The following is a 27,268-nucleotide window of genomic DNA, read 5'->3' as shown; positions in this document are numbered from 1 at the left end:
CTCAAGGACATTTACAGTCAGTGTAGTACAAAAGCAGGACGTGGCCTAGCCGCTCTCTCCCACCAACACACATGCACTCTCCCTCCTCCACCTAGGCTCACATGCCAACCAACAACCAGAGCCCAGCTCAGATGAAACGAGAGCCTGATGAGATTGAGACACCTCGGTGTGCTGGGCTCGGACTCTGCAGATGGGTACTTTTACAGCATCGATTCCCGTTACTTGGAGTCTATAGAAAGCCTGTGTGTTTTAGAGGGAATGCTGCAGCACTGATTACTCTGCAGGGATGCCCTCGTCCATATTCTAGCCGGTCTCTCTGTTGGATTTATTTGCGTGCGAGAAGGGTTGGGCGCTGTCCAGATTTTCATTCTGTCGCTGTACCATACCGGGGTATACAGTATTACCGGTAGTGCACAGAAGTGGCACTATTTCATTCCAAACGTAAAGAAATAAACATTGACATGCAAAACAAATTTAGGCAGCAGGGATCTTGATCCAGGAGGGGTTTGATGGTTTCTACTGTAACCAAGAAGCTTAATCTTGCAAGTTAGCAAGCCTTGAGCTGGAGTTAATTTATTTGGCACTTTTCTTAGATAGGCCTAGAGCTTTAGCCTTGTGCTTGCCTTGCATTAATGACTAGCCCATCGTCAACTTAATTTACTGTCAATGACCCGATGGTTATTGAAGCCATAAGGCCCGAGGAGGTGTGGTATATGGCCAATATACCACAGCTAAGGGCTGTTCTTATGCACAACATAACGCAGAGTACCTGGACATAGCCCTTAGCTGTGCTATGTTGGCCATATACCACAAACCCCAAAGTGCTTTATTGCTATCATAAACTGGTTACCAACGTAATTGGAGCAGTAAAAATAAATGTTTTGTCGTACCCGTGGTATACGGTCTGATATACCACAATTGTCAGCCAATCAGCACTCAGGGCTCGAACCACCCAATTTATAATTGTTTTTATAGATTGATCTCTACTCTAAAAATACCTATCTGGATTCTCTTCTTGGCCTTTCATGTACAGTCAGCTGTATTCTATTCACGTTAGCACCAAAATGTTTGTCACCCCTGATGGTCTGGATAGAGTGCTTCTGCTAGGAACTGGTGTGACTCAGAATAGAAAGAAGCGCTCTTTATCATATTATCCCAGCCTGATAATGCATTCGTTGTTTGATGCGTCTGGACATCTCACACTCTCTAGAGAGAGTGAGAGCGAACGCATCGCACAGCCTGGTGTGTTTTTAGTTTTCTGCCATCGTTGCGCTCCAAACAAGCCCAGCCCTCCTGTCAGACCCTCTTTCAGCCCGCACCTCGACGCTTCGGTCAGAGGTCAAGGGGTAGAGCTCAGCGGACACTGACCCTCCGAGTCATCTGTTGGGAGTAAACTCTTCAATGTAATGCAGCTGGATGGATGTGGCCTCTATCTGCTCTCTGGCTAGAGACAACCAGGGTGGACGGAAAGCCCTGTTTCCTGAGGGGGAGCCGCATTGTCACCCGACATGTTGTCGGACATCGCTCCTCTGCTCTGACACTTCGCTCTCACCGCAGGTCAGGAGACTACTCTTTCTCTTCCACTTAAAAAATGGCATATCCAAACTATAAAGAATCATTCAACCTGGAAAGAAATGTCTAGTAACCTTTGATGAATGACCTGCAACACAAAATTGCTGTTAATACAAGGTCCTAACTGTAGTATGGACATGCTCGTACCCAGCCCCTCGTTCGTTATGCTGTATGATTATAGGCCTAATAGTTTTAACGCTGGACTTATTATTCTCCTCTAGAAGTATGCCCTTTCACCGCTTTTAGGTTCATTGTGGTAAGTCATCCTGTAGCAAGGGAGTTTTCTACAGTAATGCCAACTGATTATGGACAGGACACGTACTCTAACAAACCCTGGCATGGAGCGTTTTAGATCTGTAGATCTTTATAATGAGGTGTAGGCTACATTAGGTTGTGGGTTCATAGTTCCATTTTAAAATTGGTCATTAGCCTATACTGGATCGTTGTCCCTATACCGGGATGGTTGATGCTAACGTGCGCTAATGTGACTAGAGTGACGTAAGTAACGGCAAACTTTCCAGGACGTAGACATGTCTTAAATGGGCAGAAAGCTTAAATTCTTATCTAACGGCACTGTCTAATTTACAGTAGCGATTAACAGTGAAAAAATACCATGCTATTTTTTGAGTGCATAACTTATCACGGCAACTGGTTTGATACGTTCACCACTTAAGGTAAATAATGTACTTGCATTCAGTGGTCTTGCTCTGATTTGTCATCCTGAGGCTCCCGGAAATAAAATGTAGCATCGTTTTGTTTGATAAAATAAATGTTTATATTCAAATGTAGGAACTGGTTTCTACAGTTTGAACCCCTGCTTTCTCTGGCTCCACACCCACCCCGCCCGGCGCATCTAGATGTATGAAAGTTGGTGTATTCGCTAATGATCCATCATGTATGACATTCCTGGGAGTGTGTAAACTTTCCTTTTGTATTACCATATCATTTTTGTATGTTCTCTATAGTTATGTACTTGAAAGTGTATCAATTGACCTATTCGACACATTTGAGCAGACGTGCAGTATTGCAATGCTTCACTGGCTCAATCTGCAATTTTGCACACACTGCTGCCATCTATTAGCCAAAATCTAAATTGCGCTTAAACTGCAATATTATATTATGGCCTTTCTCTTGCATTTCAAAGACGATGGGGAAATTGAAATGCTTTTTTAAAAAACATTAATTTATATTTTCATACATTCATTTCACATTTCCATAAACTTCAGTGTTTCCTTTCAAATGGTATCAAGAATATGCATATACTTTCTTCAGGTCCTGAGCTTCAAATTGGCAAGGCACAAACTGGCACGAATAAGGCACAAATTCAAAAGGGTCCGATCCTTAAACGGTTTAATGGTGCTTTAAGTACTAAGTATGCTGTTTTAGGCTAGGGTTTAGGCTACGTTCTTTAGAAAAAGGTTTTTATTTGTGGATATAGGCCTACAGCAAACAAGTTTCTTGTCAGCTACTGTATGTTTGTTGGCCTGTAATGTAATAAGACTAGAGACTGAGACGCACAACCATGCAGGGACCGTATCTGAAATGAAGGGAGATGTCCATAGGGGGAAGAAAACAGTGCTCAAAGTGACCTACAGGATGGCAGAAAGAGTACACTGAGACCTATCAGTCGAAAGAGAAGCATCCTCCCTTCAGGTCAACGCCACTATGACATCAACGGCTTATTTCTTAGAAATCCATTAGTGGCATGCCTTTTAGGAGTGGAGACGGAGGGTCTGATCTACAATGTGGTACTACTGTCTGTGATCCATTAAACATGCTATCTAAGAAATGCACCTGACCAATTCATTAGATCTTATCCAAGAAGAGTCCTTTTTGTTTCTGAATAGAGACCACTTTGCTATGAAGTACCCCGCTCGTTGATGCTACTGTTGCACTTTTCTTCCTCCAAAGAGGAAAGCTCTCCCTCAAAGCCCTGACGTTATTAGATGCGTCGCTCTGTGAACCCGATCGTGATGTTGGCTACCAAAGGTCCATTTGTGTTCAGCTGGGCAACATCTAATTGACACACTGGCTGGAGAAGAGTGACTTCTAACAATGCGATCAATGGCTGTTCACCTCACTCCACAGCTTGGGTGAGATGAAAAAGGCTTAGATTAAAAAAACTAACTGGAGCCAGTCTGTAGGATTTCAGGGCTGTTTTAGAGGGGGAGAGGGAGGGAGGTAAAGAGGGGGGAAGCTATTTGATGGCACTTCAAAGCTAGCAAATTGATGTTTTTCTCCTCTCTTCCACCCTGTTCTTCAGGCAGGATCCTTATCTCTGGAATGAGATGGTGGGGGGTTGAGCCCAAAATAATATTTTGCACTGCAGTGTCAGGTTGTGGTTTTGATTAATGTTTTTCAGGTGTGAAATAACTTTGATTTTTAGACCCCCCCCCCCAAAAGCAAATGTGTGTTCCTGAATTTAAAGAACATTGCGGTTCTTTCCTGCTTTGGAAAGATGTGTGTACATATCACCTACATAGCGGTCATATAAGCCTACAAGATGTTGTTCATTGCTCTTTGTGATTGTGTGTTTACGAACAATACAGTAAAACCCATTTTTGTTTTTTCTTTGTTTCAGGAGGTGCTGAAACACCTACAGGGAAGTATTGAAGAAGAGACTACCGATTCATCCGAACAAATCAATCTCCTAGAAAGACTGAAGGGTAAGCTTCTCAGCCAGAGCCAGACCAATTTGTAGGACTATTGTTGCACACACACGAGGTGGCAGAATTAGCTCACTGAAACACAAAGCTTCCATTAAATAACCTACATTTTATGTTCCTTCCTCCTGTAGAAATTAGCCTGGACCCCAACAGTTACCCAGGGGTGAAGCTAAGACCTAAGCTGCCCTCCATGCAGGGCTCAGGCTCTGGGCGGTCAGGGGACAGCAGCCCCAGTCCTAGCCCCATGGGTTCCTTCCCCAGGAGAGGGGTGTCCAATGGGGGCCGAGACAGTGCTGGCTACCTGGAAGAGCTGGAGAAGGAGAGGTGAGCTTCTATGCTTGTATTATAACAAATGGCAATATTTGTTTATATACTGATTTTACTGGAACAGTGATATATTCACAGAATGTCTCAATCAGGTTCTAACTGATACCTTCCACTTGCATATGATGTATTTTCACATTTGTTTATACGTGTTGAGTAATGCATTCTTGGCTATACACTGTCATTTACTGCAACAATATTCATTGGTGAGTGATTTGCCCCTCTCCCAGCCAAATCACATTACAACGGTGCAGCCTGAGGGCTGCAACATTGTTAGGTTGCATAGTGTATTCCCGGCATTAGTCACAGACAGGATGCATTTTTACTTTACTCTTATTCAGGGCACCCTCCCTGTTTTATTCTAGTATTTCAATGCTGCATATCTATCTTTGAATTAGGTCTTTAATTTGGTGTTTTAAATTCAGTCTGATTTCTGTCATTGTTTTGTAACTTGGGTCTTTGATTGGTGCAGTGTTTTGTATCTTGGATGTCAACAGGTGTGCTTGTCTCTGTCCTGTCAGGTCTGTACTGATGGCGGAACTGGAGAAAGAGGAGAAGGAGAAAGACTGGTATTACGCACAGCTCCAGAACCTCACCAAGAGGATCGACAGCCTGCCACTGACTGAGAATGTAAGTGTTTATTTGTCGTCCAGCATTATTAGTGTGTTAGGGTACTCTAGTCAAAAGCGATACAGAAATTGTATGTATAATCTGATGATGAGGCAATGGTCAATTGGTCTCCTCTCTGCATTAGATATTAGAAATCATTCCATTTCATCACGATGGTTGTTTTGTTGTTCCTGTTTGCTTTTGCAGCAATTCTCCCTGCAGACTGACATGACCCGTAGGCAACTGGAGTATGAGGCGAGGCAAATTAGAGCCGCCATGGAGGAACAGCTGGGAACCTGCCAGGATATGGAGAAGAGGGCACAGGTTAGGAGAGAGGGATGAGGAATGGATACAGGTACAGAAAGGGCAGAATATGGGTTGAGTCAGTGAGGATACAAACACGCACGCGCACACAGGAAAAACAGAATGGTCAGACAGGATACTGACTACTGTAAGTGGGATAAAATGATGTAGACGGGTGGGGGCTCGGCATTAGTAAATGGACTTAATGCAAGAACATTTGTCTCTGCCTCTACGTATGCTTTTATTCAGTCAGTGTTACATCATTGAAATATTTCATCCTGTCTGAGTGAGCGCGTCCTGTAAATGTCCTGTTGTACTTCAGGTGAGGGTGGCTCGCATTCAGCAGATTGAGAAGGACATGCTGAAGCTCCGACAGCACTTACAGTCCCAGTCTGCAGAACCAGAGGTACGTCCTATATCAGCCTCAGACCTAATATACTAGAATGACCAGAACATGTGTGGAGGACTTTTTCTACAACCAGAGAAGGTGTCGCCAGAAACGAGAGGACATAATATCTCGGAAATTACATTTAGGGACACATTCTTGGACCCAGATTAGGTTTAGTCCTGGGGGAAAAAAATAATTGAAGGGATATTTTAGTCAAGGACATGCGTAATCTGGGTTTGGTAAACCCAGCCCTAAATCTATTTACCGTGAGATATTCTGTCCCCTGTTGTTTCTGGCAGCACTTTCTCTGTATTCTGGCTACTGCCTGGCCTGTGTGGACATCTCAATCTCTACATACATGCTGTGGTTACAGTTTGTTTGGCTTTTAGTCATGTAAAGAACCAAAAGCTGCTTACATCTGAGTGTCATACCATATCGGAGTCAGCCATCCCATTTGCTGATATCTATTTAATCCTCCATGTTGTACTGGTGATAGCGACCCGCTTCCCTATGCAATGAGATCTGTAGCGTTTATCCTATGGCCTACATCCCTGCATTACAGAGAAACAACTCATGGACATGGACTAGTGTACAATATTGCTTCGTTACTGGTCCGATGTGTCGGTTAATCTATATTGAACACACTGTCCTCTCATCCAATCATTTTGCTGTGTTCTGCTCATCTCCTAGACAAGAGCAGCATTTATTTACTGTGGCTTCTAAGAACACTACAAAGTTGGAAGCTATTCTAGAATGTAGAGTTCCATCCAGTATTCCACTTTATCTCACTTCTAACCCTGATTCTGGGGGGTGAAATCAACCATAGGCTTTCTCTTATTCTCGCTCCCCGTGTTAAATATGAAAAATTGCTCTTTTCCATTCAATTTCATTTGAAGTCTGCAGCACTGGACACATTAGCTGACAGTGTGTGCATTTATGTGTCTGTTGGTAATTGTTTGTGTAGTTGGTGTGTGTATACTAGTCCCTCAGCCTGCATGTGTGCTGGCTCTCATGTGTTCCCTCTCTTCATGAGTGGATTAATCTCATTGGACACATTTAATTTCACTCCCCCTCTTTGACTGTAATCCTGCAGACTGAGCGACAGTTTGTAGGTCAGGGATGAGGAAGCCTGATGCTCCTGCAGCTGCTCTAGCTAGCTTAGTGACTGAACGCTCTATCCATCTCTCCATCGCTCTCGCCCTCCCTCTCTCGCGCTCTCCCCCACTCAATGTTTCTTGCTCTCTCTGTCTTGCTCTCTCAATCTCCTTCTCTCACTCCCTCTCCTACTGTCTTACACGCTCTCTCACTCCCGTTCCTTCCTTTCCCTCTCCGCCTGCCCTACGGTGACTGATTTCTATTTCCTCTTTGTGAACTGATTCTGCCTCTTCTTCTGTCCTTCCAGGTGACGGATTCTGTATCCTCTCTCTGTTGACTAGTTCCTCTCATCCCTCATTTAGCCTGCTACATTAATGGTTTGCTCCTCTCCTCTGGAGGTCTGACCCTTCTATCTGTCTTTCTTTCCCACCCACAGAGCAAGCACGACCAGGCTGGCCAGAGTGAAGGACCCCAGGCTTCAGGGGACAGTGGTGGGCCAAGTGCTGAGTGTTCTCAGGTAAGACAGTCTTACCTTCCATTCATACCTGATCTAAAATAATCAGCATTGTTTTTTGGAATACAAGGAGATTTGTAGACTGATCCTGTACAGTCCAACTGCAATGTAGTCAATCTCAAACAGATTGCTTGCAGGATTTGTGGTTAACGTTTGATGGATTCTTTTGATTCCTTTACTCCTATTATGCTCCTGAAAATCTCTTCCGCCATTGGCCTGACTGGCAATGTTGGTTAGGGGAGTTCAGCTGGGCAATCGTGAGCTGCCTTTCTGGCTGTGCTTAGAGCCTCGACTTTCCTGTTATTTCTAATGATTTGTGTCTTACTTCAGAGTAGGTTTTATTGCTGAGGCTTGAGGTTAAAGCGTTAATGCAGGGGTACCCAAACCTTTTTGGCCCATGACCCCATTTTGATATATGAAAATTCTTGTGACTCCCAAGCATTTTTTAAATGTAATTAACAGCCAATGTTTACGTTTTTCTTTGGGGCAATGGCAGTCAATTGCAAAACATTCTAACACTATTTCTGATTGTATTCTCAGCTAACTAGGGTTGACCCCAATTAGTCAACTGGTCGATTGTTTGGTCTATAGGCTGTTGGTCGACCAAGATTTTTTCAGTTGCGCAATAGCAAAAAATGCCCATCTCAGTGAACTAATCCATTGCGGAGGCCTAGACTAAAAGGCAATTTATGCTTGATCCAATTATGTGGTGGGGATCCATATTTGAAAATTTTATTTAACCTTTATTTAACTAGGCAAGTCAGTTAAGAATAAATTCTTATTTACAATGATGGCCTACCAAAAGGCAAAAGGCCTCCTGCAGGGATGGGTGCTGGGATTAAAAATACAAATAAATAAAAATATAGGACAAAACACACATCACGACAAGAGAGAACACAACACTACATAGAGACCTAAGATGACAGCATAGCATGGCAGCAACACATGACAACACAGCATGGTAGCAACACAACATGACAACATGGCAGCAGCACAACATGGTAGCAGCACAAAACAGGATACAAACATTGTTGGGCACAGACAACAGCACAAAGGGCAAGAAGGTAGAGACAACAATACATCACGCAAAGCAGCCACAACTGTCAATAAGTGTCCATGATTGAGGGGGTGACACAACTGCAGAGCCTCAGGAGGCATGCAGAGGCAAAATCGAGCTCCATGTGCCTCCCAAATGTTGTAACAATGCAGAGGACTCTATAGCTCCGCATTGACATTATTGGTTGACGGTAGATGGGGGTGGTACATCCTGTATAAACACAAATTCACTTCCTTCACAACTTCCTTCACAACAGCGCTGCACTGCTCTGCAAAGTGCAAGAAGTATGTATGCCCTGACTTCTGCAGAGGCCGTATCACCGTTAATTCTGCATGGCCAATGCAGACGCCAGAATGACCATGCAGTGCCCAGATGCACAATGCACTTCTATCTCCAGGAATGTGCTCTCCCCACCAATTTGTGCATTGTTTCATAACGTCATTGTGTGAATTGTTTGATTTGGATTGTTAGTGTAGGCTAGATCACTTCCACATATACTGTATCACCAGTAGTACATTTACCGTTCATTTCTAATTTAGTGTTTGTTTGGATATGCTAATTTCTGTTAATGCATTCAATGCATTATAATTCCAGTCTTACTGTTCTTGTCTGATCATTTTGATTAACCACATGACAATGATTTTGCGATATGCAAGAAAATGTGCACATGAAAACCATAACTGGCACACAGATTGGTATAAATGGTGAGATAAATTGGCATTCCACAAGGTTGCCAACTCCTCGTGTAACCTGTTAGTGGCAACTTCTGGAGAGTAACGGCAGAATCTGTGAAAGCCAACGGGAGGAGAATCGTTAGGTCAAGTTTTCTTCCTCTAGATCTCTGGCTCACTCTTGAGTCATTTGTTTTATTTCATCAAACAGTAATCTTAAAGCATCAGACAAGCTCAATGCATATAGTTGATTTTATTTAAACACATAGGGTGTGTCTATATATGGAAAAATACTTGTTTAGAAATGTTGACCAATCAATTGGTCGACATAAGACTACTATCAGTAGACCAATATTTTTTTTTTAGTCTGGGACAACCCTACAACTCAATAGTCAATTGGAAATTAGTCTGATGTCATTTCTCTCATCTCACCACCACTAATGAGATGGGTGTGCTTGGTGCATGTTGTTGGGTCAGTGTCAACAGTGCACACCTCATCTCTCCTATCACATCCAACCTGGATTTAATGTATGCAGATGAGCACTGAATCAGTGCACCGTGAGGGAGACGGCACAGTATTCCGTTTTGAGTCAGGAACCAAAACTCCTCCATTGGGAGGAGGGTTGAATATTTTCCCGGTATTTTACAAATGTTCTATCCCGAGAATAAATCACTTTCCTCCCAGGTAACCCTGTATTTCCCGCTAAAACTGTAAGTGTCATTCTAAAGCATATAAATAGGCCTATGTCTGGATTTGATTGAAAATTCAAGCCTGACGCCACCTGAGCCTGATTAAATACATTTTATGAGCCCAAGCCCAAATGATTGTGCCATTATCCAATACATAGGCTATATGATATATAGGCTTACAGCACATTACGCACGACAGAAAAGCACATGGCTGTAGCTATGCTCTATTGTGTAAATAAATAAAACAAGTTCCAGTAGGCTCATCTTTTTGAGTGAACTGTTACTGTATTGTGTTGTACTGTTACACGGACAGGAATTACGCACCTCGTTCAAACCATGATAATGCGGCCTACAAAGTTACTAGTATAGGCTAATGAATTTCATTACAATTCTTCATCATTTTTCCCCTAATGTTATTAGCTTCCCACCAATTTCTCTCTAGTGCTGCTTCAGTCCTCGCCTTCAACTGTTAGATACGGACAACTAGTCATATTAATTATATCTGCAGTGTAGCTGTTAGCTAGGTTTTTAGAAAATAAAAACAATAGATTTGCTAGCTATATTTTAAATACACGTCATTGACCCATGTACACTTGTCAAACTACTTCATCCCAGTGCCTGTTTATTGATTAACTGGTGACTGAAAAAGTTGGCAAGAAAATGTCCCTCTGGGATTTTCTATTTCAGCTCATGAAACATGGAACCAACACTTTACATGTTGTGTTTATATTTTTGTTCAGTTTTGTTGTCCTTACAGTGCCTTGCGAAAGTATTCGGCCCCCTTGAACTTTTCGACCTTTTGCCACATTTCAGGCTTCAAACATAAAGATATAAAACTGTATTTTTTTGTGAAGAATCAACAAGTGAGACACAATTATGAAGTGGAACGAAATTTATTGGATATTTCAAACTTTTTTAACAAATAAAAAACTGAAAAATTGTCCGTGCAAAATTATTCAGCCCCTTTACTTTCAGTGCAGCAAACTCTCTCCAGAAGTTCAGTGAGGATCTCTGAATGATCCAATGTTGACCTAAATGACTAATGATGATAAATAGAATCCACCTGTGTGTAATCAAGTCTCCGTATAAATGCACCTGCTCTGTGATAGTCTCAGAGGTCCGTTTAAAGTGCAGAGAGCATCATGAAGAACAAGGAACACACCAGGCAGGTCCGAGATACTGTTGTGGAGAAGTTTAAAGCCGGATTTGGATACAACAAGATTTCCCAAGCTTTAAACATCCCAAGGAGCACTGTGCAAGCGATAATATTGAAATGGAAGGAGTATCAGACCACTGCAAATCTACGAAGACCCGGCCGTCCCTCTAAACTTTCAGCTCATACAAGGAGAAGACTGATCAGAGATGCAGCCAAGAGGCCCATGATCACTCTGGATGAACTGCAGAGATCTACAGCTGAGGTGGGAGACTCTGTCCATAGGACAACAATCAGTCGTATACTGCACAAATCTGGCCTTTTATGGAAGAGTGGCAAGAAGAAAGCCATTTCTTAAAGATATCCATAAAAAGTGTCGTTTAAAGTTTGCCACTAGCCACCTGGGAGACACCAAACATGTGGAAGAAGGTGCTCTGGTCAGATGAAACCAAAATCGAACTTTTTGGCAACAATGCAAAACGTTATGTTTGGCGTAAAAGCAACACAGCTCATCACCCTGAACACACCATCCCCACTGTCAAACATGGTGGTGGCAGCATCATGGTTTGGGCCTGCTTTTCTTCAGCAGGGCAGGGAAGATGGTTAAAATTGATGGGAAGATGGATGGAGCCAAATACAGGACCATTCTGGAAGAAAACCTGATGGAGTCTGCAAAAGACCCGAGACTGGGACGGAGATTTGTCTTCCAACAAGACAATGATCCAAAACATAAAGCAAAATCTACAATGGAATGGTTCACAAATAAACATATCCAGGTGTTAGAATGGCCAAGTCAAAGTCCAGACCTGAATCCAATCGAGAATCTGTGGAAAGAACTGAAAACTGCTGTTCACAAACGCTCTCCACAAACGCTCTCCATCCAACCTCACTGAGCTCGAACTGTTTTGCAAGGAGGAATGGGCAAAAATTTCAGTCTCTCGATGTGCAAAACTGATAGACATACCCCAAGCGACTTACAGCTGTAATCGCAGCAAAAGGTGGCGCTACAAAGTATTAACTTAAGGGGGCTGAATAATTTTGCATGCCCAATTTTTCAGTTTATTTGTTAAAAAAGTTTGAAATATCCAATAAATTTCGTTGCACTTCACGATTGTGTCCCACTTGTTGTTGATTCTTCACAAAAAATGACAGTTGTATATCTTTGTTTGAAGCCTGAAATGTGGCAAAAGGCTTTCACTTCTCTTCATGAGGATTGAATGGTTATGGGTCTGAATAAATATCTGCTATAGCCAACCGCCATTGTGCGTTCGCTCTTCTTTCAAACTACCCGCGAGTTCTATTGGCTGCTGTATTGACCATTTAGCAAACAAGAGCTTGCGTACCTCTTATAATAGTCTATTGGTATAAGAAATGATGCCCAGCAAGCTGTTCTAGTCTAGATTTTCCTTCATGGGACTCCCAAGTGCTAAGGAGACTTATTTTTTTTCTTTTTTTAACGGGGAGAGGCCAGTGGAGCACAGGTGTGTGCGTATTGCGAAAGAGACAGGCTATAAGTTAGAAGCTTAGTATGCATAATCCATCATTCATTAGCTAAATATATGTATTTTTATTTAAGTAGGCAAGTCAGTTAAGAACAAGTTCTTATTTACAATGACGGCCTACCCCAACCAAACCCGGACGACGCTGGGCCAATTGTGCGCCGCTCTATGGGACTCCCAATCACGGCCGGATGTGATACAGCCTGGATATATAAATACAAGGCTAATACTGCATTGAATTTATTACCTGAAAGAGAGAGGCTAGGATATATACACACACACATGAATATATAGATAGATAGATCTCACACACACACGAGCGCGGTACCAGTCAAAAGTTTGGACACCTACTCATTCAAAGGTTTTTTTCTTTATTTTTACTATTTTCTACATTGTAGAATAATAGTGAAGACATCAAAACTATGAAATAACACATATGGAATCATGTAGTAACCAAAAAAGTGTTAAACAAATCAATATTATATAAATACTTTTTTGGTTACTAAATAATTGCATGTGTTATTTCATAGTTTTGATGTCTTTGCTATTATTCTACAATGTAGAAAATGGTAAAATAAAGAAAAACCCTTGAATGAGTAGGTATTCAGACCCCTTCCTTTTTCCACATTTTGTTAAGTTACAGCCTTATACACAATACCCCATAATGACAAAGTGAAAACAGGTTTTGATGCTGCCACTACCATGCTTCACCTTAGGGATGGTGCCAGGTTTCCTCCAGACGTGACTCTTGGCATTCAGGCCAAAGTGTTCAATCTTGGTTTCATCAGGCCAGAGAATCTTGCTTCACATGGTGTGAGAGTCCTTTAGGTGCCTTTTGGCAAACTCCAAGCGGGCTGTCCCCGATTGCTCAGTTTGGCCAGGTGGCCAGCTCTAGGAAGAGTCTTGGTGGTTCCAAACTTCTTCCATTTAAGAATAATGGAGGCCACTGTGTTCTTGGGGACCTTCAATGCCGCAGAAATGTTTTGGTACCCTTCCTCAGATCTGGGCCTCAACACAATCCTGTCTCTGAGGTCAACGGACAAGTCTTTCGACCTCATGGCTTGGTTTTTGTGTGGGACCTTCTATAGACAGGTGTGTACCTTTCCAAATCATGTTCAATCAATTAAATTTACCACAGGTAAATCAAGTTGTAGAAACATCTCAAGGATGATCCATGGAAACAGGATGCACCTGAGCTCAATTTGAGTCTCATAGCAAAAGGTCTGAATACTATTTCTGTTTTTTAGGTTTAATACATTTGGAAAAATGTCGAAAAACCTGTTTTTGTTTTGTCATTATAGGGTATTGATGAGGGAAAAAATTGAATTTAATCAATTCTAGAATAAAGCTGTAATATAACAAAATGTGGAAAAAGTCAAGGTGTCTAAATATTTCCCAGTGGCACTGTATATATCAATTTTGAACAGGATTATCTATTTTGCAATTTTAATGGAATTGATGGAGAGAGACTGCGAGATAGTGCTCGCTCGTGCACTGATTTAAATTAACGATATAGGAGCGTTTTAAAACTCTGCGACTGCAATAAAAAAATAACAAATTACAATTATAAACATTAAGGTTACCCCGAAAGCCAGATGGAAATGTGTAAATTAGACATGCATTAGGTCTTTATATTACTGTAGCATAGGCTATGCTGCAGCAAATGTAGGTCTACCTGTCACAATAAAAATAAAAAAGTTACTATGATGAGTCTACATCCTGAAATGGGCTGTCGGTCACCACCCTGAGCGTCGATGATTCATCGTACTGTGACCAGAGTGAAGGCCGTAGAGAACCCATATTTAGACATCGCATATAATTTAACAGTTCCAGTTCATGTCATGCTGTGTATATAAATAATGTATTATAATTTACTGGTTTCTCACATTTCTTTATCCCCGGAGAAGGGAGTGGTTTTGGGCGGTAAATCTCGGTAACCGGGTTACCGCCAATAAACCCTAATGGTGAACCATGAATGCGTTGTCTGCAGCATTCAGTCACATGACAGCTCGATCAGCTGTTGAATTTCACTTTACCGGCATGTCAACTGAGCTAGGATCCCAGTCGACTGGATTTCGCTGATTTGGTCACTCATCTGTTGAATTGTTTTGTATTTCCCCTGCATGCTTGCTTTCAGTTTGTTCAGTTTCCCAAATATGTCTATTACATAGGTAAGGAGACACCCTTTTTCTTTTATTTTCATTACACAGAAATTCAACAAAGCCTGTTTGTTTTTTTTACATCCATTGCGAATGACAACAGTTCCTCTCGCAATTAAAAAAATCTTTCACTCCCCCTCAATAACCACCATGCCTCGGTGTGAAATAGAGAATTGACATGCTCTGATCTCCACGTAGTTTTGTGAACAGTGTGATGTAGTTTACAATCAAAGTTACCTGCTGCGTTTCTCAGAGTTCTGCTCTCAGCTCTTTTGCAGCCAGTTGCTCTCTGTGTATCCATTATAGCTCAGTGGGTGTATCATACAATGCGTCTCTAATGCAGAGGGAGACACATTCATAACTAGAGTGCAGAGCCCCATCTGTGCAAAAGTCGATCATTCGATCCCATGGAGTCTGTTTTTCATCAATATAGCCACGCAACACACTGAGCCGTTTCATGCTTGGGAATTGTGAGACAGAACAATATGTCCCCGTGAAAAGCATCCCCTGACTAGTAGGGAACAAGTCAATGCATGGGCATCAACCCTCACAGCAAACATCCATTTGGAGAGCATAAGGGGAGGGGGTTGAGTTCAGTCAGTTTACTCTCCTAGCATCAATTCTTAGCCTCAAAATGTACTTAAGTATCAAAAGTAAAAGTATAAACAATTTCAAATTCCCTATGTTAAGCAAACCAGATGGCACAATTGTTTTGACGGATAGTCAGGGGCACACTCCAACACTCATAATTTACAGTTGGGTTCGGTAATATGGTGTCGTAGCTCAGTTGAGTATTGAATACTGTTGCTTTAAGAATGTATGAGGCACGTTGTGCATGAACGGAGGTGTGAGGATTGAATGAGTGAGTTGTACAAGTTAACATTATTGATCTGAAGTAAAGAAGTTCAGTTTAATTGCTCAACAAGCCTCCTTGCATTTGTAACATTTACAAACGAAGCATTTGTGTTTAGTGAGTCCTTCAGATCAGAGGCAGTAGGGATGACCAAGGATGTTCTCTTGACAAAATGTTTTTCTTAATTTTTTTTAGGGTTCAAGCAGTCGCCTGGATCACGACTCTGCCAGTGAAATAAGTTTGGGTGTGGGTAGTTACTCTGTGCCCCGCCGACTGACCAGTCACCTGGGCACCAAGGTAACAGAGATTCTAATACACCTCAGGTTGAGATAGTAACAGTAGAACTATGAAACAGCCCCCGTTAACAATTAACCACATGAGATCTGCCTGCATGTCCAAACCAGAATTGTGAAATGTTATCTATACTGAACAAAAATATAAACGCAATTTCATTGATTTTTTACATGAGGAAATCGGTCAATTGAAATAAATTCATTAGGCCCTAATCTATGGGTATCACATGACTTGGAATACAAATATGCATCTCTTGGTCACAGTTACCTTTAAAAAATGGGTCTCGCAATGGGCCTCAGGGTCTCGTCACGGTATTTTTGTGCATTGAAATTGCCATCGATAAATTGCAAAAGTGTTCGTTGTCTAGCTTATGCCTGCCCATACCATAACCCTACTGCCACCATGGTGCACTCTGTTCATAACATTCACAATTCGCTAAATTTCTCACCCACACGACGTGTGGTCTGTGGTTGTGAGGCTAGTTGGACGTACTCCCAAATTCTCAAATCATTTCTCAACCATAATCCATCTCCAAAATCAACATTTAAATGATTTGGCAACAGCTCTTGTGGACATTCCCTAAGGCAGCATGCCAATTGTACGCTCCCTCAAAACTTGAGACATCTGTGGCATTGTGTTGTGTGACACAACTGCACATTTTAGTGGCCTTTTATTGTCCCCAGCACAAGGTGCACCTGTGTAATGATCATGCTGTTTAATCAGCTTCTTGATATGCCACAGCTGTCAGCTGGATGGATTATCTTGGCAAAGGATAAATGCTCTCTAACAGGGATGTAAACAAATGTGTGCACAAAATTTGAGAGAAATGTGCTTTTTGTGCATATGGAATATTTCTGGGGTCTTTTATTTCAGCTCATAAAACATGGGACTAACACTTTACATGTTTATTTTTGTTCAGTGTAGTTTAGCAATTTCATAAAAATAATAAATGTATTTTAACAGAAGTAGTCCACATAAATTAGATTGCATCCCAAGTGGGTGTAGTGTTATCAATTTCGATATGAATAACTTGTTTCAACCTATAAATGATCAGTGTGTCTTCTACAATATAGTTGTTCTCACGGTCGGCCTTCTTGCTCTACAGGTGGAGATGGTATATTCCCTTCTTTCAATGCTGGGGACCCACGATAAAGATGACATGTCTCGCACTCTGCTTGCCATGTCCAGCTCTCAGGACAGCTGCATTGCAATGCGTCAGTCTGGCTGCCTTCCCTTACTCATCCAGCTCCTCCACGGCAACGACAAGGTTTGAAATGTTACATTTGTTGGGGGTAACTTTGTTTTTTATCATTAGTTATTTGTTTTACCATCAGGGATCACTATGGAAATATGTGTTTTAATTCATGCTTTCATGTGAAATCCTCTGGGATCAAATATCTTGTCGATATATGTATTATAATTTTTTACCCCAAATAACATTTGATTCAATTCAAGGACTCTGTGCTGCTGGGGAACTCACGGGGAAGCAAGGAGGCCCGGGCGAGAGCCAGCGCCGCCCTTCATAACATTATCCACTCCCAGCCTGATGATAAGAGAGGTCGCAGGGAGATCAGAGTGCTGCACCTCCTGGAGCAGATCAGGGTCTACTGTGAGACCTGCTGGGAGTGGCAGGAAAGCCATGAGAGAGGAGTGGACCAGGACAAAAACCCCAGTGAGGCTTACTCTGTGTTTACTGTGTTGTATTGATGTTGAGTATGTACAGTGAGGGGGAAAAAAGTATTTGATCCCCTGCTGATTTTGTACGTTTGCCCACTGACAAAGAAATTATCAGTCTATAATTTTAATGGTAGGTTTATTTGAACAGTGAGAGACAGAATAATAACAAAAAAATCCAGTAAAATGCATGTCAAAAATGTTATAAATTGATTTGCATTTTAATGAGGGAAATAAGTATTTGACCCCCTCTGCAAAACATGACTTAGTACTTGGTGGCAAAACCCTTGTTGGCAATCAGAGGTCAGATGTTTTTTGTATTTCAATGAAATAAAATATTGTGTCTTGTAGATGAACTGTGTTGATTTGGTTAGTGAATGGACATCTGGATGGGTAATGGATTTTTGTTACCTAATGGGGTGGGTGTGTGTGTGTGTGTGTGTGTGTGTGTGTGTGTGTGAACTCCAGTGCCCTCTCCCGTGGAGCATCAGATCTGCCCAGCGGTGTGTGTTCTTATGAAGCTGTCCTTTGACGAAGAGCACAGGCACGCTATGAATGAGCTCGGTAAGCATTCACCAAATACGCTTTATTTTTTACTTGGACTAATTAACCAGGGTAATCACCTCCACTGCTTTCCAGGCAGTTATCTTGAAAGAAAACACATTTGATGGATTTTATATTTCATACCGTCACCAAGCAACCATAACAGAACAGAGCTACTTAAAGGCATGTTAGAGAAATAATTGATGTATTCATCACTGTAAAGATGTAGGTAGGCTCTTCTGCCATGTCCTCAATTATGTGCTTTGCATAGGACGTTATATAGTAGAACATTCACTAATTCAATTTATTGATTGGCATTTCTCATGCTGTGCTGTGTGTTCTCAGGGGGCCTGCAGGCTATAGGGGAGCTGCTCCAAGTGGACTGTGAAATCTATGGCCTCACCAGCGACCACTACAGCGTCACTCTGAGGAGATACGCTGGCATGGCCCTCACCAACCTCACCTTTGGGGATGTTGCCAATAAGGTGAGCTTATTCAGACTATGTAGCCTAATGTCAGATATAGATTGATTGTGTGTGGAATTGTTACAGAACATTTTGGGATGTCTACCTTGTGGCTGGTTCCCCAGGTCCAGATTAAGCCTATTCCTAGAGTGAAAAAAAAAAGTTCAATTTCCGTTGAGCATGCTTTTTAGTTTAGGAGTAGGATCATTCGGAGTCTGGGGAAACCCTACCACATGTGTGCTTACATCTAAGAGTAAGAGTTTATTCAATGATAATCTTGTTCTAAAAAGTATGGCTTCAACTTAATAATAAGCATCTTTCTGTGTCTTCAAACCTCAGGCAACACTGTGTTCCATGAAGGGGTGCATGAGGGCCATGGTGGCTCAGCTGAAGTCTGAGAGTGAGGATCTACAGCAGGTGATTGCCAGTGTGTTGAGGAACCTGTCCTGGCGGGCGGATGTGAACAGTAAGAAGACCCTCCGCGAGGTGGGCAGCGTCAGGGCTCTGATGGAGTGTGCATTGGAGGTACAGAAGGTGAGACGCATCATGAATACACTTTCAATTACAGGTCACCTTGGTTACTTTGGTACGACTATATAATTAGGAGCACATAATGTATAAATATTTGAATGAAATGTCCAATAGGAATTTGATCAAGATATTTGCCTGAAAATGTATTCACTGGCTAATAGTTTGTCCTCTTTCCCTTTTTATAGGAGTCTACTCTGAAGAGTGTCCTCAGTGCCCTGTGGAACCTGTCAGCTCACTGCACTGAAAACAAAGCTGATATCTGTGCTGTTGAGGGGGCTTTGGCCTTCCTGGTTGGCACTCTGACGTACCGAAGCCAAACCAACACTCTCGCCATCATTGAAAGTGGAGGAGGCATCTTGCGCAACGTGTCTAGTCTCATTGCTACAAATGAAGATCACAGGTGTGTTTTCTAAAATCAAAAGTGATGAACTATAGTATTATGCTGTTAAATATTATAATTATTTGATATTTTACTGTATCCCCTGTAGTCATTCTTACACTTGAAAGCTTACAAGACCATATGTTTCTGTCTGTAGGCAAATCCTGAGAGAGAACAACTGTCTTCAGACACTCCTGCAGCACCTGAAGTCTCACAGCCTGACTATTGTGAGCAATGCGTGCGGCACTCTGTGGAACCTCTCTGCCCGCAACGCAAAGGACCAGGAGGCCTTGTGGGACATGGGTGCTGTGAGCATGCTGAAGAACCTAATTCACTCCAAGCACAAGATGATCGCAATGGGCAGCGCTGCAGCACTGAGGAACCTAATGGCCAACAGGCCCGCCAAATACAAGGACGCCAACATCATGTCGCCTGGATCCAGCCTGCCCTCTCTTCACGTCAGGAAACAGAAAGCCTTGATCGAGGAACTGGACTCTCAGCACCTCTCTGAGACATTTGACAACATTGACAATTTAAGCCCCAAGGCGTCCCACAAGGGTAAACCAAGCAGGCACAAGCAGACTGTCTACAGTGATTACGATGGTGTTTCTAGATCGGACGGGTTTAGCCCCAACAGTGTGCCTGTGCGCCCCCCTTACGTGAACACACCAGTTCTGTCAAGCCCGTCACCCAGAGAGAACCCAAGGGGGAACATAGACAGTGTTAGGGCTGAGAGGGATCGAAGCCAGGACAGAGACAGACTGAGGGGTGCACCCGGGGGTTTCCACCCAGATCATGACTCTAAGAGAATGCAGATGCCTGCCACAACAGCTGCTCAGATCGCCATGGTGATGGAGGAGGTGAAAAGCATTCACTTGCTGACTGGTCTGGATGACCGGTCACCAGAGAGCCCTAATCAAGACCCTCACCGTACCACTGCAGAACATGGTCATTCAAATGTATACCCCTACACTAAGCCCGATCACTCGGGCAGACCTTGTCCAATGCCCAAGTTAGAATACAGGGCGTCAAACGACAGTCTCAACAGTGTCAACAGCACTGATGGCTATGGCAAAAGAGGCCAGATGAAGCCATCTGTGGACTCTTACTCTGAGGATGATGAGGGGAAGTGTTGCGTCTATAGAAAATATCCTGCAGACCTCGCTCACAAGATCCACAATGCAAACCACATGGAAGATGATGATGGAGAAGTTGACACACCCATCAATTACAGCCTGAAGTATTCTGACGAGCAGCTGAACTCTGGTCGGCAAAGTCCAAGCCAAAATGAAAGGTGGGCTAGGCCTAAGCACATGGAGGAGGAGATGAAACGGACAGATCAGAGGTCTATGCGATCTCAAAGCCCAGGCTACCCCATGTACACGGAGGGAAACGGTGAGGGTGAGGAAAAACTGAAGTACAAGCCCAGGTTTGTGCAAACAGAAATGCCACAGGGATTCAGATCAAGGAACGCCAATCAACAAGATCAAAGCAATGCTGGCCCCACTCAAGGAATTAACAAAAAGATGAACAACCAGACTATGTGCCAGTCTGTGGATGATTACAGTGATGACAAACCAACCAATTATAGTGAGCGATACTCAGAGGAAGAACAACAAGATGAGCAGCCGACCAATTACAGCATGAAGTACAACGAAGAACATCACGCAGAACAACCCATTGATTACAGTCTGAAATATTCAGACTCCTCCTCCCAAAAATCAATGTTTAGTCATTCAAAGTCATCCTCCACTCAGAGCTCGGTGAAAGACAATCTGAGCCAGGATGGTTCCACATCATCCATAAAGAATGCAGGAAGACAAATGCAGCTACATCCCTCGGCTCAAATGAGATCAGGGCCAACTCGGCCAGGCCAGAAGAACACAATATGCAAACCCCCTACCGTCAATCAAGAGACACTACAGACGTACTGTGTTGAGGACACACCCATCTGTTTCTCAAGGGGTAGCTCTCTGTCATCCTTGTCCTCAGAGGAGGACGAAATGGAGGGCTGCAAGAGGAATGTAAATGCTACTAGTAACTACCCAACTCTTCCCATCTCTGAGAAAGAGTCCACTGGCAGTCACACAAAAGAAGAACGCAGAACCGAGAGCCAGTCATCTGTGCAGTATGTCCGAATGAAGCCTCCAAGGAATAGTCAAGTTCATGGAGATGGATCCAGACATCACAAAGCTGTTGAGTTTTCATCTGGAGCCAAATCTCCATCCAAAAGTGGTGCCCAGACCCCCAAAAGCCCCCCAGAACAGTATGTGCAGGAGACACCTCTCATGTTCAGCAGATGCACATCTGTAAGCTCTCTCGACAGCTTTGAGAGCCATTCCATCGCTAGCTCTATACAGAGTGAATTGTGTAGCGGTATGCCCAGTGGAATCATCAGTCCAAGCGATCTGCCCGACAGCCCTGGTCAGACCATGCCTCCGAGTCGAAGCAAAACACCACCACCTCCACAAAATCAACATCCACCCCCAATGAAACACAAAAAGGTGCCGCCTCCGCCGCCTCCGAGGGCGGATATGGCTCCAAGACATGCTGCTGTACACGCTGCTGTCCAGAAAGTCCAGGTGCTTCCAAATAATGACGCCCTCCTACACTTTGCGACAGAGAGTACCCCAGAAGGATTCTCTTGCGCATCCAGCCTCAGTGCTTTAAGCTTAGATGAACCTTACATTCAGAAAGATGAGCTCAAGATCATGCCTTCTGTTCATGAAGACGACCAGGGAATTGAGGCTGAGCATGAGAATGATGACACTACAGAACCCCCAAGCCAAGGGAAGCGTGAGACGGAAAAAGACATTTTGGATGATTCAGATGATGACGATATAGAAATACTGGAGGCTTGCATAAACTCAGCCATGCCAACAAAGTCATCAAGAAAACTCAAAAAGCAATCCCCTTCCAACGCTACTTCTAGAATACCACCACCTACTGCCCGTAAACCAAGCCAACTTCCTGTGTACAAATTACACCCTTCACAAACCAGAGGACAACAGAAGACCGTGAACTTTGCCCATGGAGAGGACATACCTAGGATTTACTGTGTAGAGGGAACCCCTATCAATTTCTCAACAGCCACATCTCTCAGCGACTTAACCATTGATTCACCCCCTAATGAGTTGGCCAATGCTGAAAGCCGTGCTCCTCCTCGTGCAGAAATGTCATCCAGTCAAAGAAGGGACACTATTCCAGAAGGTAAATGTACAGAGGAAAAAGATGCAGGTGTTACTTCCTCTTCCACACAAGCTGCCGGAACAGAAAATGAAGGGGATGATATTTTAGCAGAGTGTATCAGTTCAGCCATGCCAAAAGGTAAAATCCACAAATCCTTTAGAGTACAGAAAATGTACGATCAACCACTGCACCCATCAGCTTCTCCTGTTAGCCTAGTCCAGCAGGAGGTTGAAAAGAAGCCCACTTCCCCTGTTAAACCAATGCCACAGAGTAGTGAGTACAGAGCTAGGATGATTAAGAAACCCCAGCCTCCATTCAACTTTTCTTCATACCCTGATAAAAACAAAGAAGCCAAAATGCAACAGACAAAAATGGCATCCAGAGATTTCACAGATAAGCCACCAAATGCGGAGAGGCCACGGCCAGGGTTTGCTTTTGACTCGCCACAGCATTACACACCAATAGAAGGTACACCCTATTGCTTCTCACGCAATGATTCACTGAGTTCATTGGACTTTGAGGATGAGGAACCTAACCTCGCTAAGGAAAAGGCAGAACTTAGAAAAGACAAAGACCAGAGAAAAGCTTCAACAAAAAACTGTGGAAAGCCATCCTTAAGGGCAAACAGGGCAAATCTACCACAGACTGCTCCAACAAAACCTCAGCAACAAAACCAGGCAGTATTTCCACAAGCATCCAAAGAAAACATGGGGCCAGTGCCAGATGAGAAGCAGAAGTTTTCCATTGAAGACACACCGATGTGTTTCTCTAGAAACTCATCTCTCAGCTCTTTAAGTGACATTGACCAAGAGAACAACAACAAAGACCTCCAGCCAAAAGAGGAGGATGTAACTCAGGTGGAAGCTCCTACAAGACCCCAAGCCTCTGGTTATGCACCAAAAGCCTTTCATGTTGAAGATACCCCTGTGTGTTTTTCAAGAAACAGTTCACTCAGCTCACTAAGCATTGACTCAGAAGATGACCTTCTACAAGAGTGCATCAGTTCAGCCATGCCAAAAAAGAAAAAACAGACAGCAAGAAATAAAGAGGGGAATGACCAAGAAGATGCCACTGAGGAGAGAAGTATGGATGGCATTTTAGCTGAGGAGCCAGAACTCATATTAGATCTCACTGATACACATAGTCCAGTTTCTGAACAAGCCTTATCGCCAGACTCCGAGTCCTTTGATTGGAAGGCCATCCAAGAGGGTGCCAATTCCATCGTCAGCAGTTTGCACCAGGCAGCTGCTAGCCTCTCAAGACAAGGCTCATCTGACTCTGACTCAATCCTCTCCCTCAAATCTGGAATATCCCTTGGGTCTCCCTTTCATTTACCCTTAAATTCAGAGGATAATAAATCTGCATCTGACAAAGGACGCCCACGGATATTAAAACCTGGTGAAAAGAGCACTTTAGAAGCAAAAAAGAAAGAAAAGGAAGAGGAGGCAGCAAAAGCTCTTAAAGGGGGCAAGAAAGTCTACAAAAGTCTCATAACAGGAAAACCACGTGCAATCACTGAGACCCCAGCCTCATTACAGCAGAGGCAGACGGCCCCTACTCTTCCAATCTCTCGTGGTAGGACAATGATCCATGTCCCTGGTGTTAGAAGCAGTTCTCCAAGCACTAGCCCAGTCCAAAAGAAGCCTCCAGCCCGCGGTCCAGCCTCAGTCTCAAAAATCCCCCCTACCCAAGGGCAGAGCTCCAGTAATTCAAACAGAAGCATTAAACCACCTGCTAAATCTGACCCTAGTCCTGCCAGGGATCAGCCTGGATCTCAATCGGGATCAAGTAAAGCTTCATCACGATCTGGATCCAGAGACTCCACACCATCCAGGCCAGCTCAGCAGTCCTTGACCACCAGACCCATGCAGTCACCTGGTCGCTCCTCTGTGTCACCTGGAAGAAATGGTCTGGGCTCCTCAAACAAACTATCCCAACTGCCTCGCACTGCTTCTCCAAGCACATCGTCAACCAAGTCTTCTGGTTCTGGCAGGATGTCCTACACATCCCCTGGAAGACAGATGGGTCAGCAAACGCCACCCAAGCAGACTGGCTTGACTAGAAGCACTAGCGGAATCCCTAGGAGTGAATCTGCCTCAAAGAGCCTGAATCAGTGTGGAGTTACTGGCACATCTAAGAAGCAAGATTTGTCCAGGATGACATCCACAAAGTCAAGTGGAAGTGAGTCAGACCGGTCGGAGAAACCTGCCCTAGTTCGCCAGTCAACGTTCATCAAAGAGGCCCCTAGTCCAACACTGAAGAGGAAATTGGAAGAGTCTGCCTCGTTCGAGTCTCTGTCCCCCTCCTCTACCAGCCAGTCTCAAACGCCTGTGTCAAGCCCGTCTTTGCCAGATATGTCGTTGACTCTGCCCTATCAAGGAAGTCAGGGAAGCAACTGGAAAAAGTCCCCTCAGAGTCAAAACTCTTCAGAAAATGAGGATGGGAAACCTCAAAGGGGAGGGAAACACGACATCTCCAGATCCCATTCAGAAAGCCCCTCCAGACTCCCTAATCTTAACAGGACAGGGACATGGAAGAGGGAGAAAAGCAAACACTCCTCCTCTCTTCCAAGGGTTGGCACCTGGAAGAGAACTGGCAGCTCCTCTTCCATCCTCTCTGCCTCCTCTGAGTCAAGTGAAAAGGGCAAAAGTGAGGATGAACGACAGCCACTGAGTCCAGCCCAAAGGTCCCCACACGGTAAAGATGGAAACCCTTTAAAAGGAACATGGAGGAAGATGAAGGACAGTGAAATCTCTCAGTCAGAAGGCCACGATTCTTCCTCCGTAGACTCTAACACCATGGCCATGGGGCACCAAATGAGCCCTGCAGTGTCCAAGACTGAGGATGTGTGGGTGAGGATTGAGGACTGTCCCATTAACAGTCCAAGGTCTGTAAAATCTCCAACAGCAAACACACCTCCAGTAATCGACAGTGTTCTAGTCAAAATGCCCTCTGTTGATCTCTTGTCAAGTGAAACCCATCCCAAACGGTCCAAAAATGAAAGTGTAAATGCTCGTAGGCTAGGTCCAGAGACTAATTTAAACTTGTTTCGGAGCAGTGAGAGTCTTGATAAGAAAGGGCCAGACCTCAAGCCTGCTCAGAGCATCATCCCAGAGGCCCATGAACTGCCTGTTGCTGAACGCACCCCTTTTAGCTCCTCCAACTCTAGCAAACACAGCTCACCTAGTGGTGCTGTGGCTGCCAGGGTTAGCCCTTTCAATTACACTCCTAGCCCCAGGAAGAGCAGTGCTGACAGTGCCACACCACCACGACCCTCACAGATACCCACGCCTGTCAGTGTCACCAACAGTGCAAAAAAGAGAGAATCTAAAGGAGAAAGTGCTGGAGAAAGTGGGTCCTACATTGTAACCTCAGTTTAAGTCCCTTGAGGCTAGACTACACAGGCACACGACCATGATCTAGGGGAAATGTCTTGAGCATACCTAGTGACCTCTGTTGTAAAGAATTATTCAAACACCAAGCAAAGATCATGGATTCATCAACTTTTGGTGTAAAAAACTAACATGTAAATAATAGTGAGATACTAGAGGGTTATTGTAGTTGATGCCTAGCCTAATTGCTGGGCTCGTGTTTCTTTGCTGGTAGGAATGTGGCTGGGACACTTGGTTATCAGAGAACGAGAGAGAGGGAGACCTCTGAAGGATAATGTATGTGAATTTGTACTGTACAGATTTTAATTATGTATGTATTTAATTTAAACCCCTGTAAAGATCCTGAATCTTGTCTGACTTGACAAAGATAATCACTTAAAGTTGCCTATTTGGGTTGTTAAATCACTTAAAGATGGACTTTAATGCTACTCAATTTATTGTTTTATTAAACCTAAGTTTCGGTCAAATAAAATTCATTCTCATTTTTACTACTGCAAATGTATTATGAACTTCCCTTCCTTGCATGACCTGATGGTTTGGTTCATGAAGTAACGATTAACATGTATGTGGTCACGTGTTGGTAGCTGTAGTGTAACATTTTACACTATTTTTATGTGTGCTCTGAAAATAAAGGAATTAACTGCAAGTTACCCTTGACAACTTTTCGAAAGAGAAAATATTTACATTGGAAAATAGATTATATAAGAGAGTAGATAGATGCATTTCTCTGCTGTTTAATTGTTATCAGGTGAGTTGGATGCTTTTTAACTAAGAGACTATCTCAGAAGGTCTAAATGAACACTTTGAACAAAATAAATTATTACTGTAGGTTTTTGGTGTTGGTATATAATTTTTTAAAGCTCATTTTACTTCCCCTGTAATCACTGTAATGCTAAAGCACATAAAATTACACTGTGTGAATGACTGTTCGTGGTTTTTTTTCTCATGCAATAAAGTAGTGGTTGGATATTCAAAGGAAAAAAGTACATTTACAAATTGTAAATCAAAATAATAAACGTTAACATTTTTGGTGCAAAACTAGTGTCCGGTGTTACTGAACAGTGCAAGGGTTGTGTGTATCAAGCTTTGATCATTTGTATCCATCTAATATGTTATTGGGGTAGTGAATGGAATTTAAGATCTGCTTCCAATCAAATCAAATTGATTTATAAAGCCCTTACATCAGCTGATATCTCAAAGTGCTGTACAGAAACCCAGCCTAAAACCCCAAGCAATGCAGGTGTAGAAG

General features: G+C 43.2%; 1 protein-coding gene across 3 annotated transcripts in view; it reads left to right on the top strand.

Annotated features, from left to right (window-relative positions):
* LOC115159183 (adenomatous polyposis coli protein) overlaps positions 1-27,057 on the top strand; it is a 59,338-nt gene extending 32,281 nt beyond the window's left edge. For all 3 annotated transcript variants that reach the window (XM_029708654.1, XM_029708652.1, XM_029708653.1), the window contains 14 exons: positions 4,154-4,238; positions 4,370-4,562; positions 5,084-5,192; positions 5,379-5,495; positions 5,797-5,880; positions 7,394-7,474; positions 15,749-15,850; positions 16,953-17,114; positions 17,303-17,519; positions 17,990-18,085; positions 18,410-18,549; positions 18,868-19,062; positions 19,245-19,459; positions 19,596-27,057. In XM_029708654.1, the coding sequence (XP_029564514.1) occupies positions 4,154-4,238; positions 4,370-4,562; positions 5,084-5,192; positions 5,379-5,495; positions 5,797-5,880; positions 7,394-7,474; positions 15,749-15,850; positions 16,953-17,114; positions 17,303-17,519; positions 17,990-18,085; positions 18,410-18,549; positions 18,868-19,062; positions 19,245-19,459; positions 19,596-26,007 (8,208 nt within the window). In that variant the 3' untranslated portion in view covers positions 26,008-27,057. The remainder of the gene's footprint in view (positions 1-4,153; positions 4,239-4,369; positions 4,563-5,083; positions 5,193-5,378; positions 5,496-5,796; positions 5,881-7,393; positions 7,475-15,748; positions 15,851-16,952; positions 17,115-17,302; positions 17,520-17,989; positions 18,086-18,409; positions 18,550-18,867; positions 19,063-19,244; positions 19,460-19,595) is intronic.
* The last annotated feature ends 211 nt before the right edge of the window (positions 27,058-27,268 follow it).

The sequence above is a fragment of the Salmo trutta genome, chromosome 23 (genome assembly GCF_901001165.1).
Source record: "Salmo trutta chromosome 23, fSalTru1.1, whole genome shotgun sequence".
Taxonomy (NCBI): Eukaryota; Metazoa; Chordata; class Actinopteri; order Salmoniformes; family Salmonidae; genus Salmo; species Salmo trutta.
This window is presented reverse-complemented; position numbering and strand designations above follow the sequence as displayed.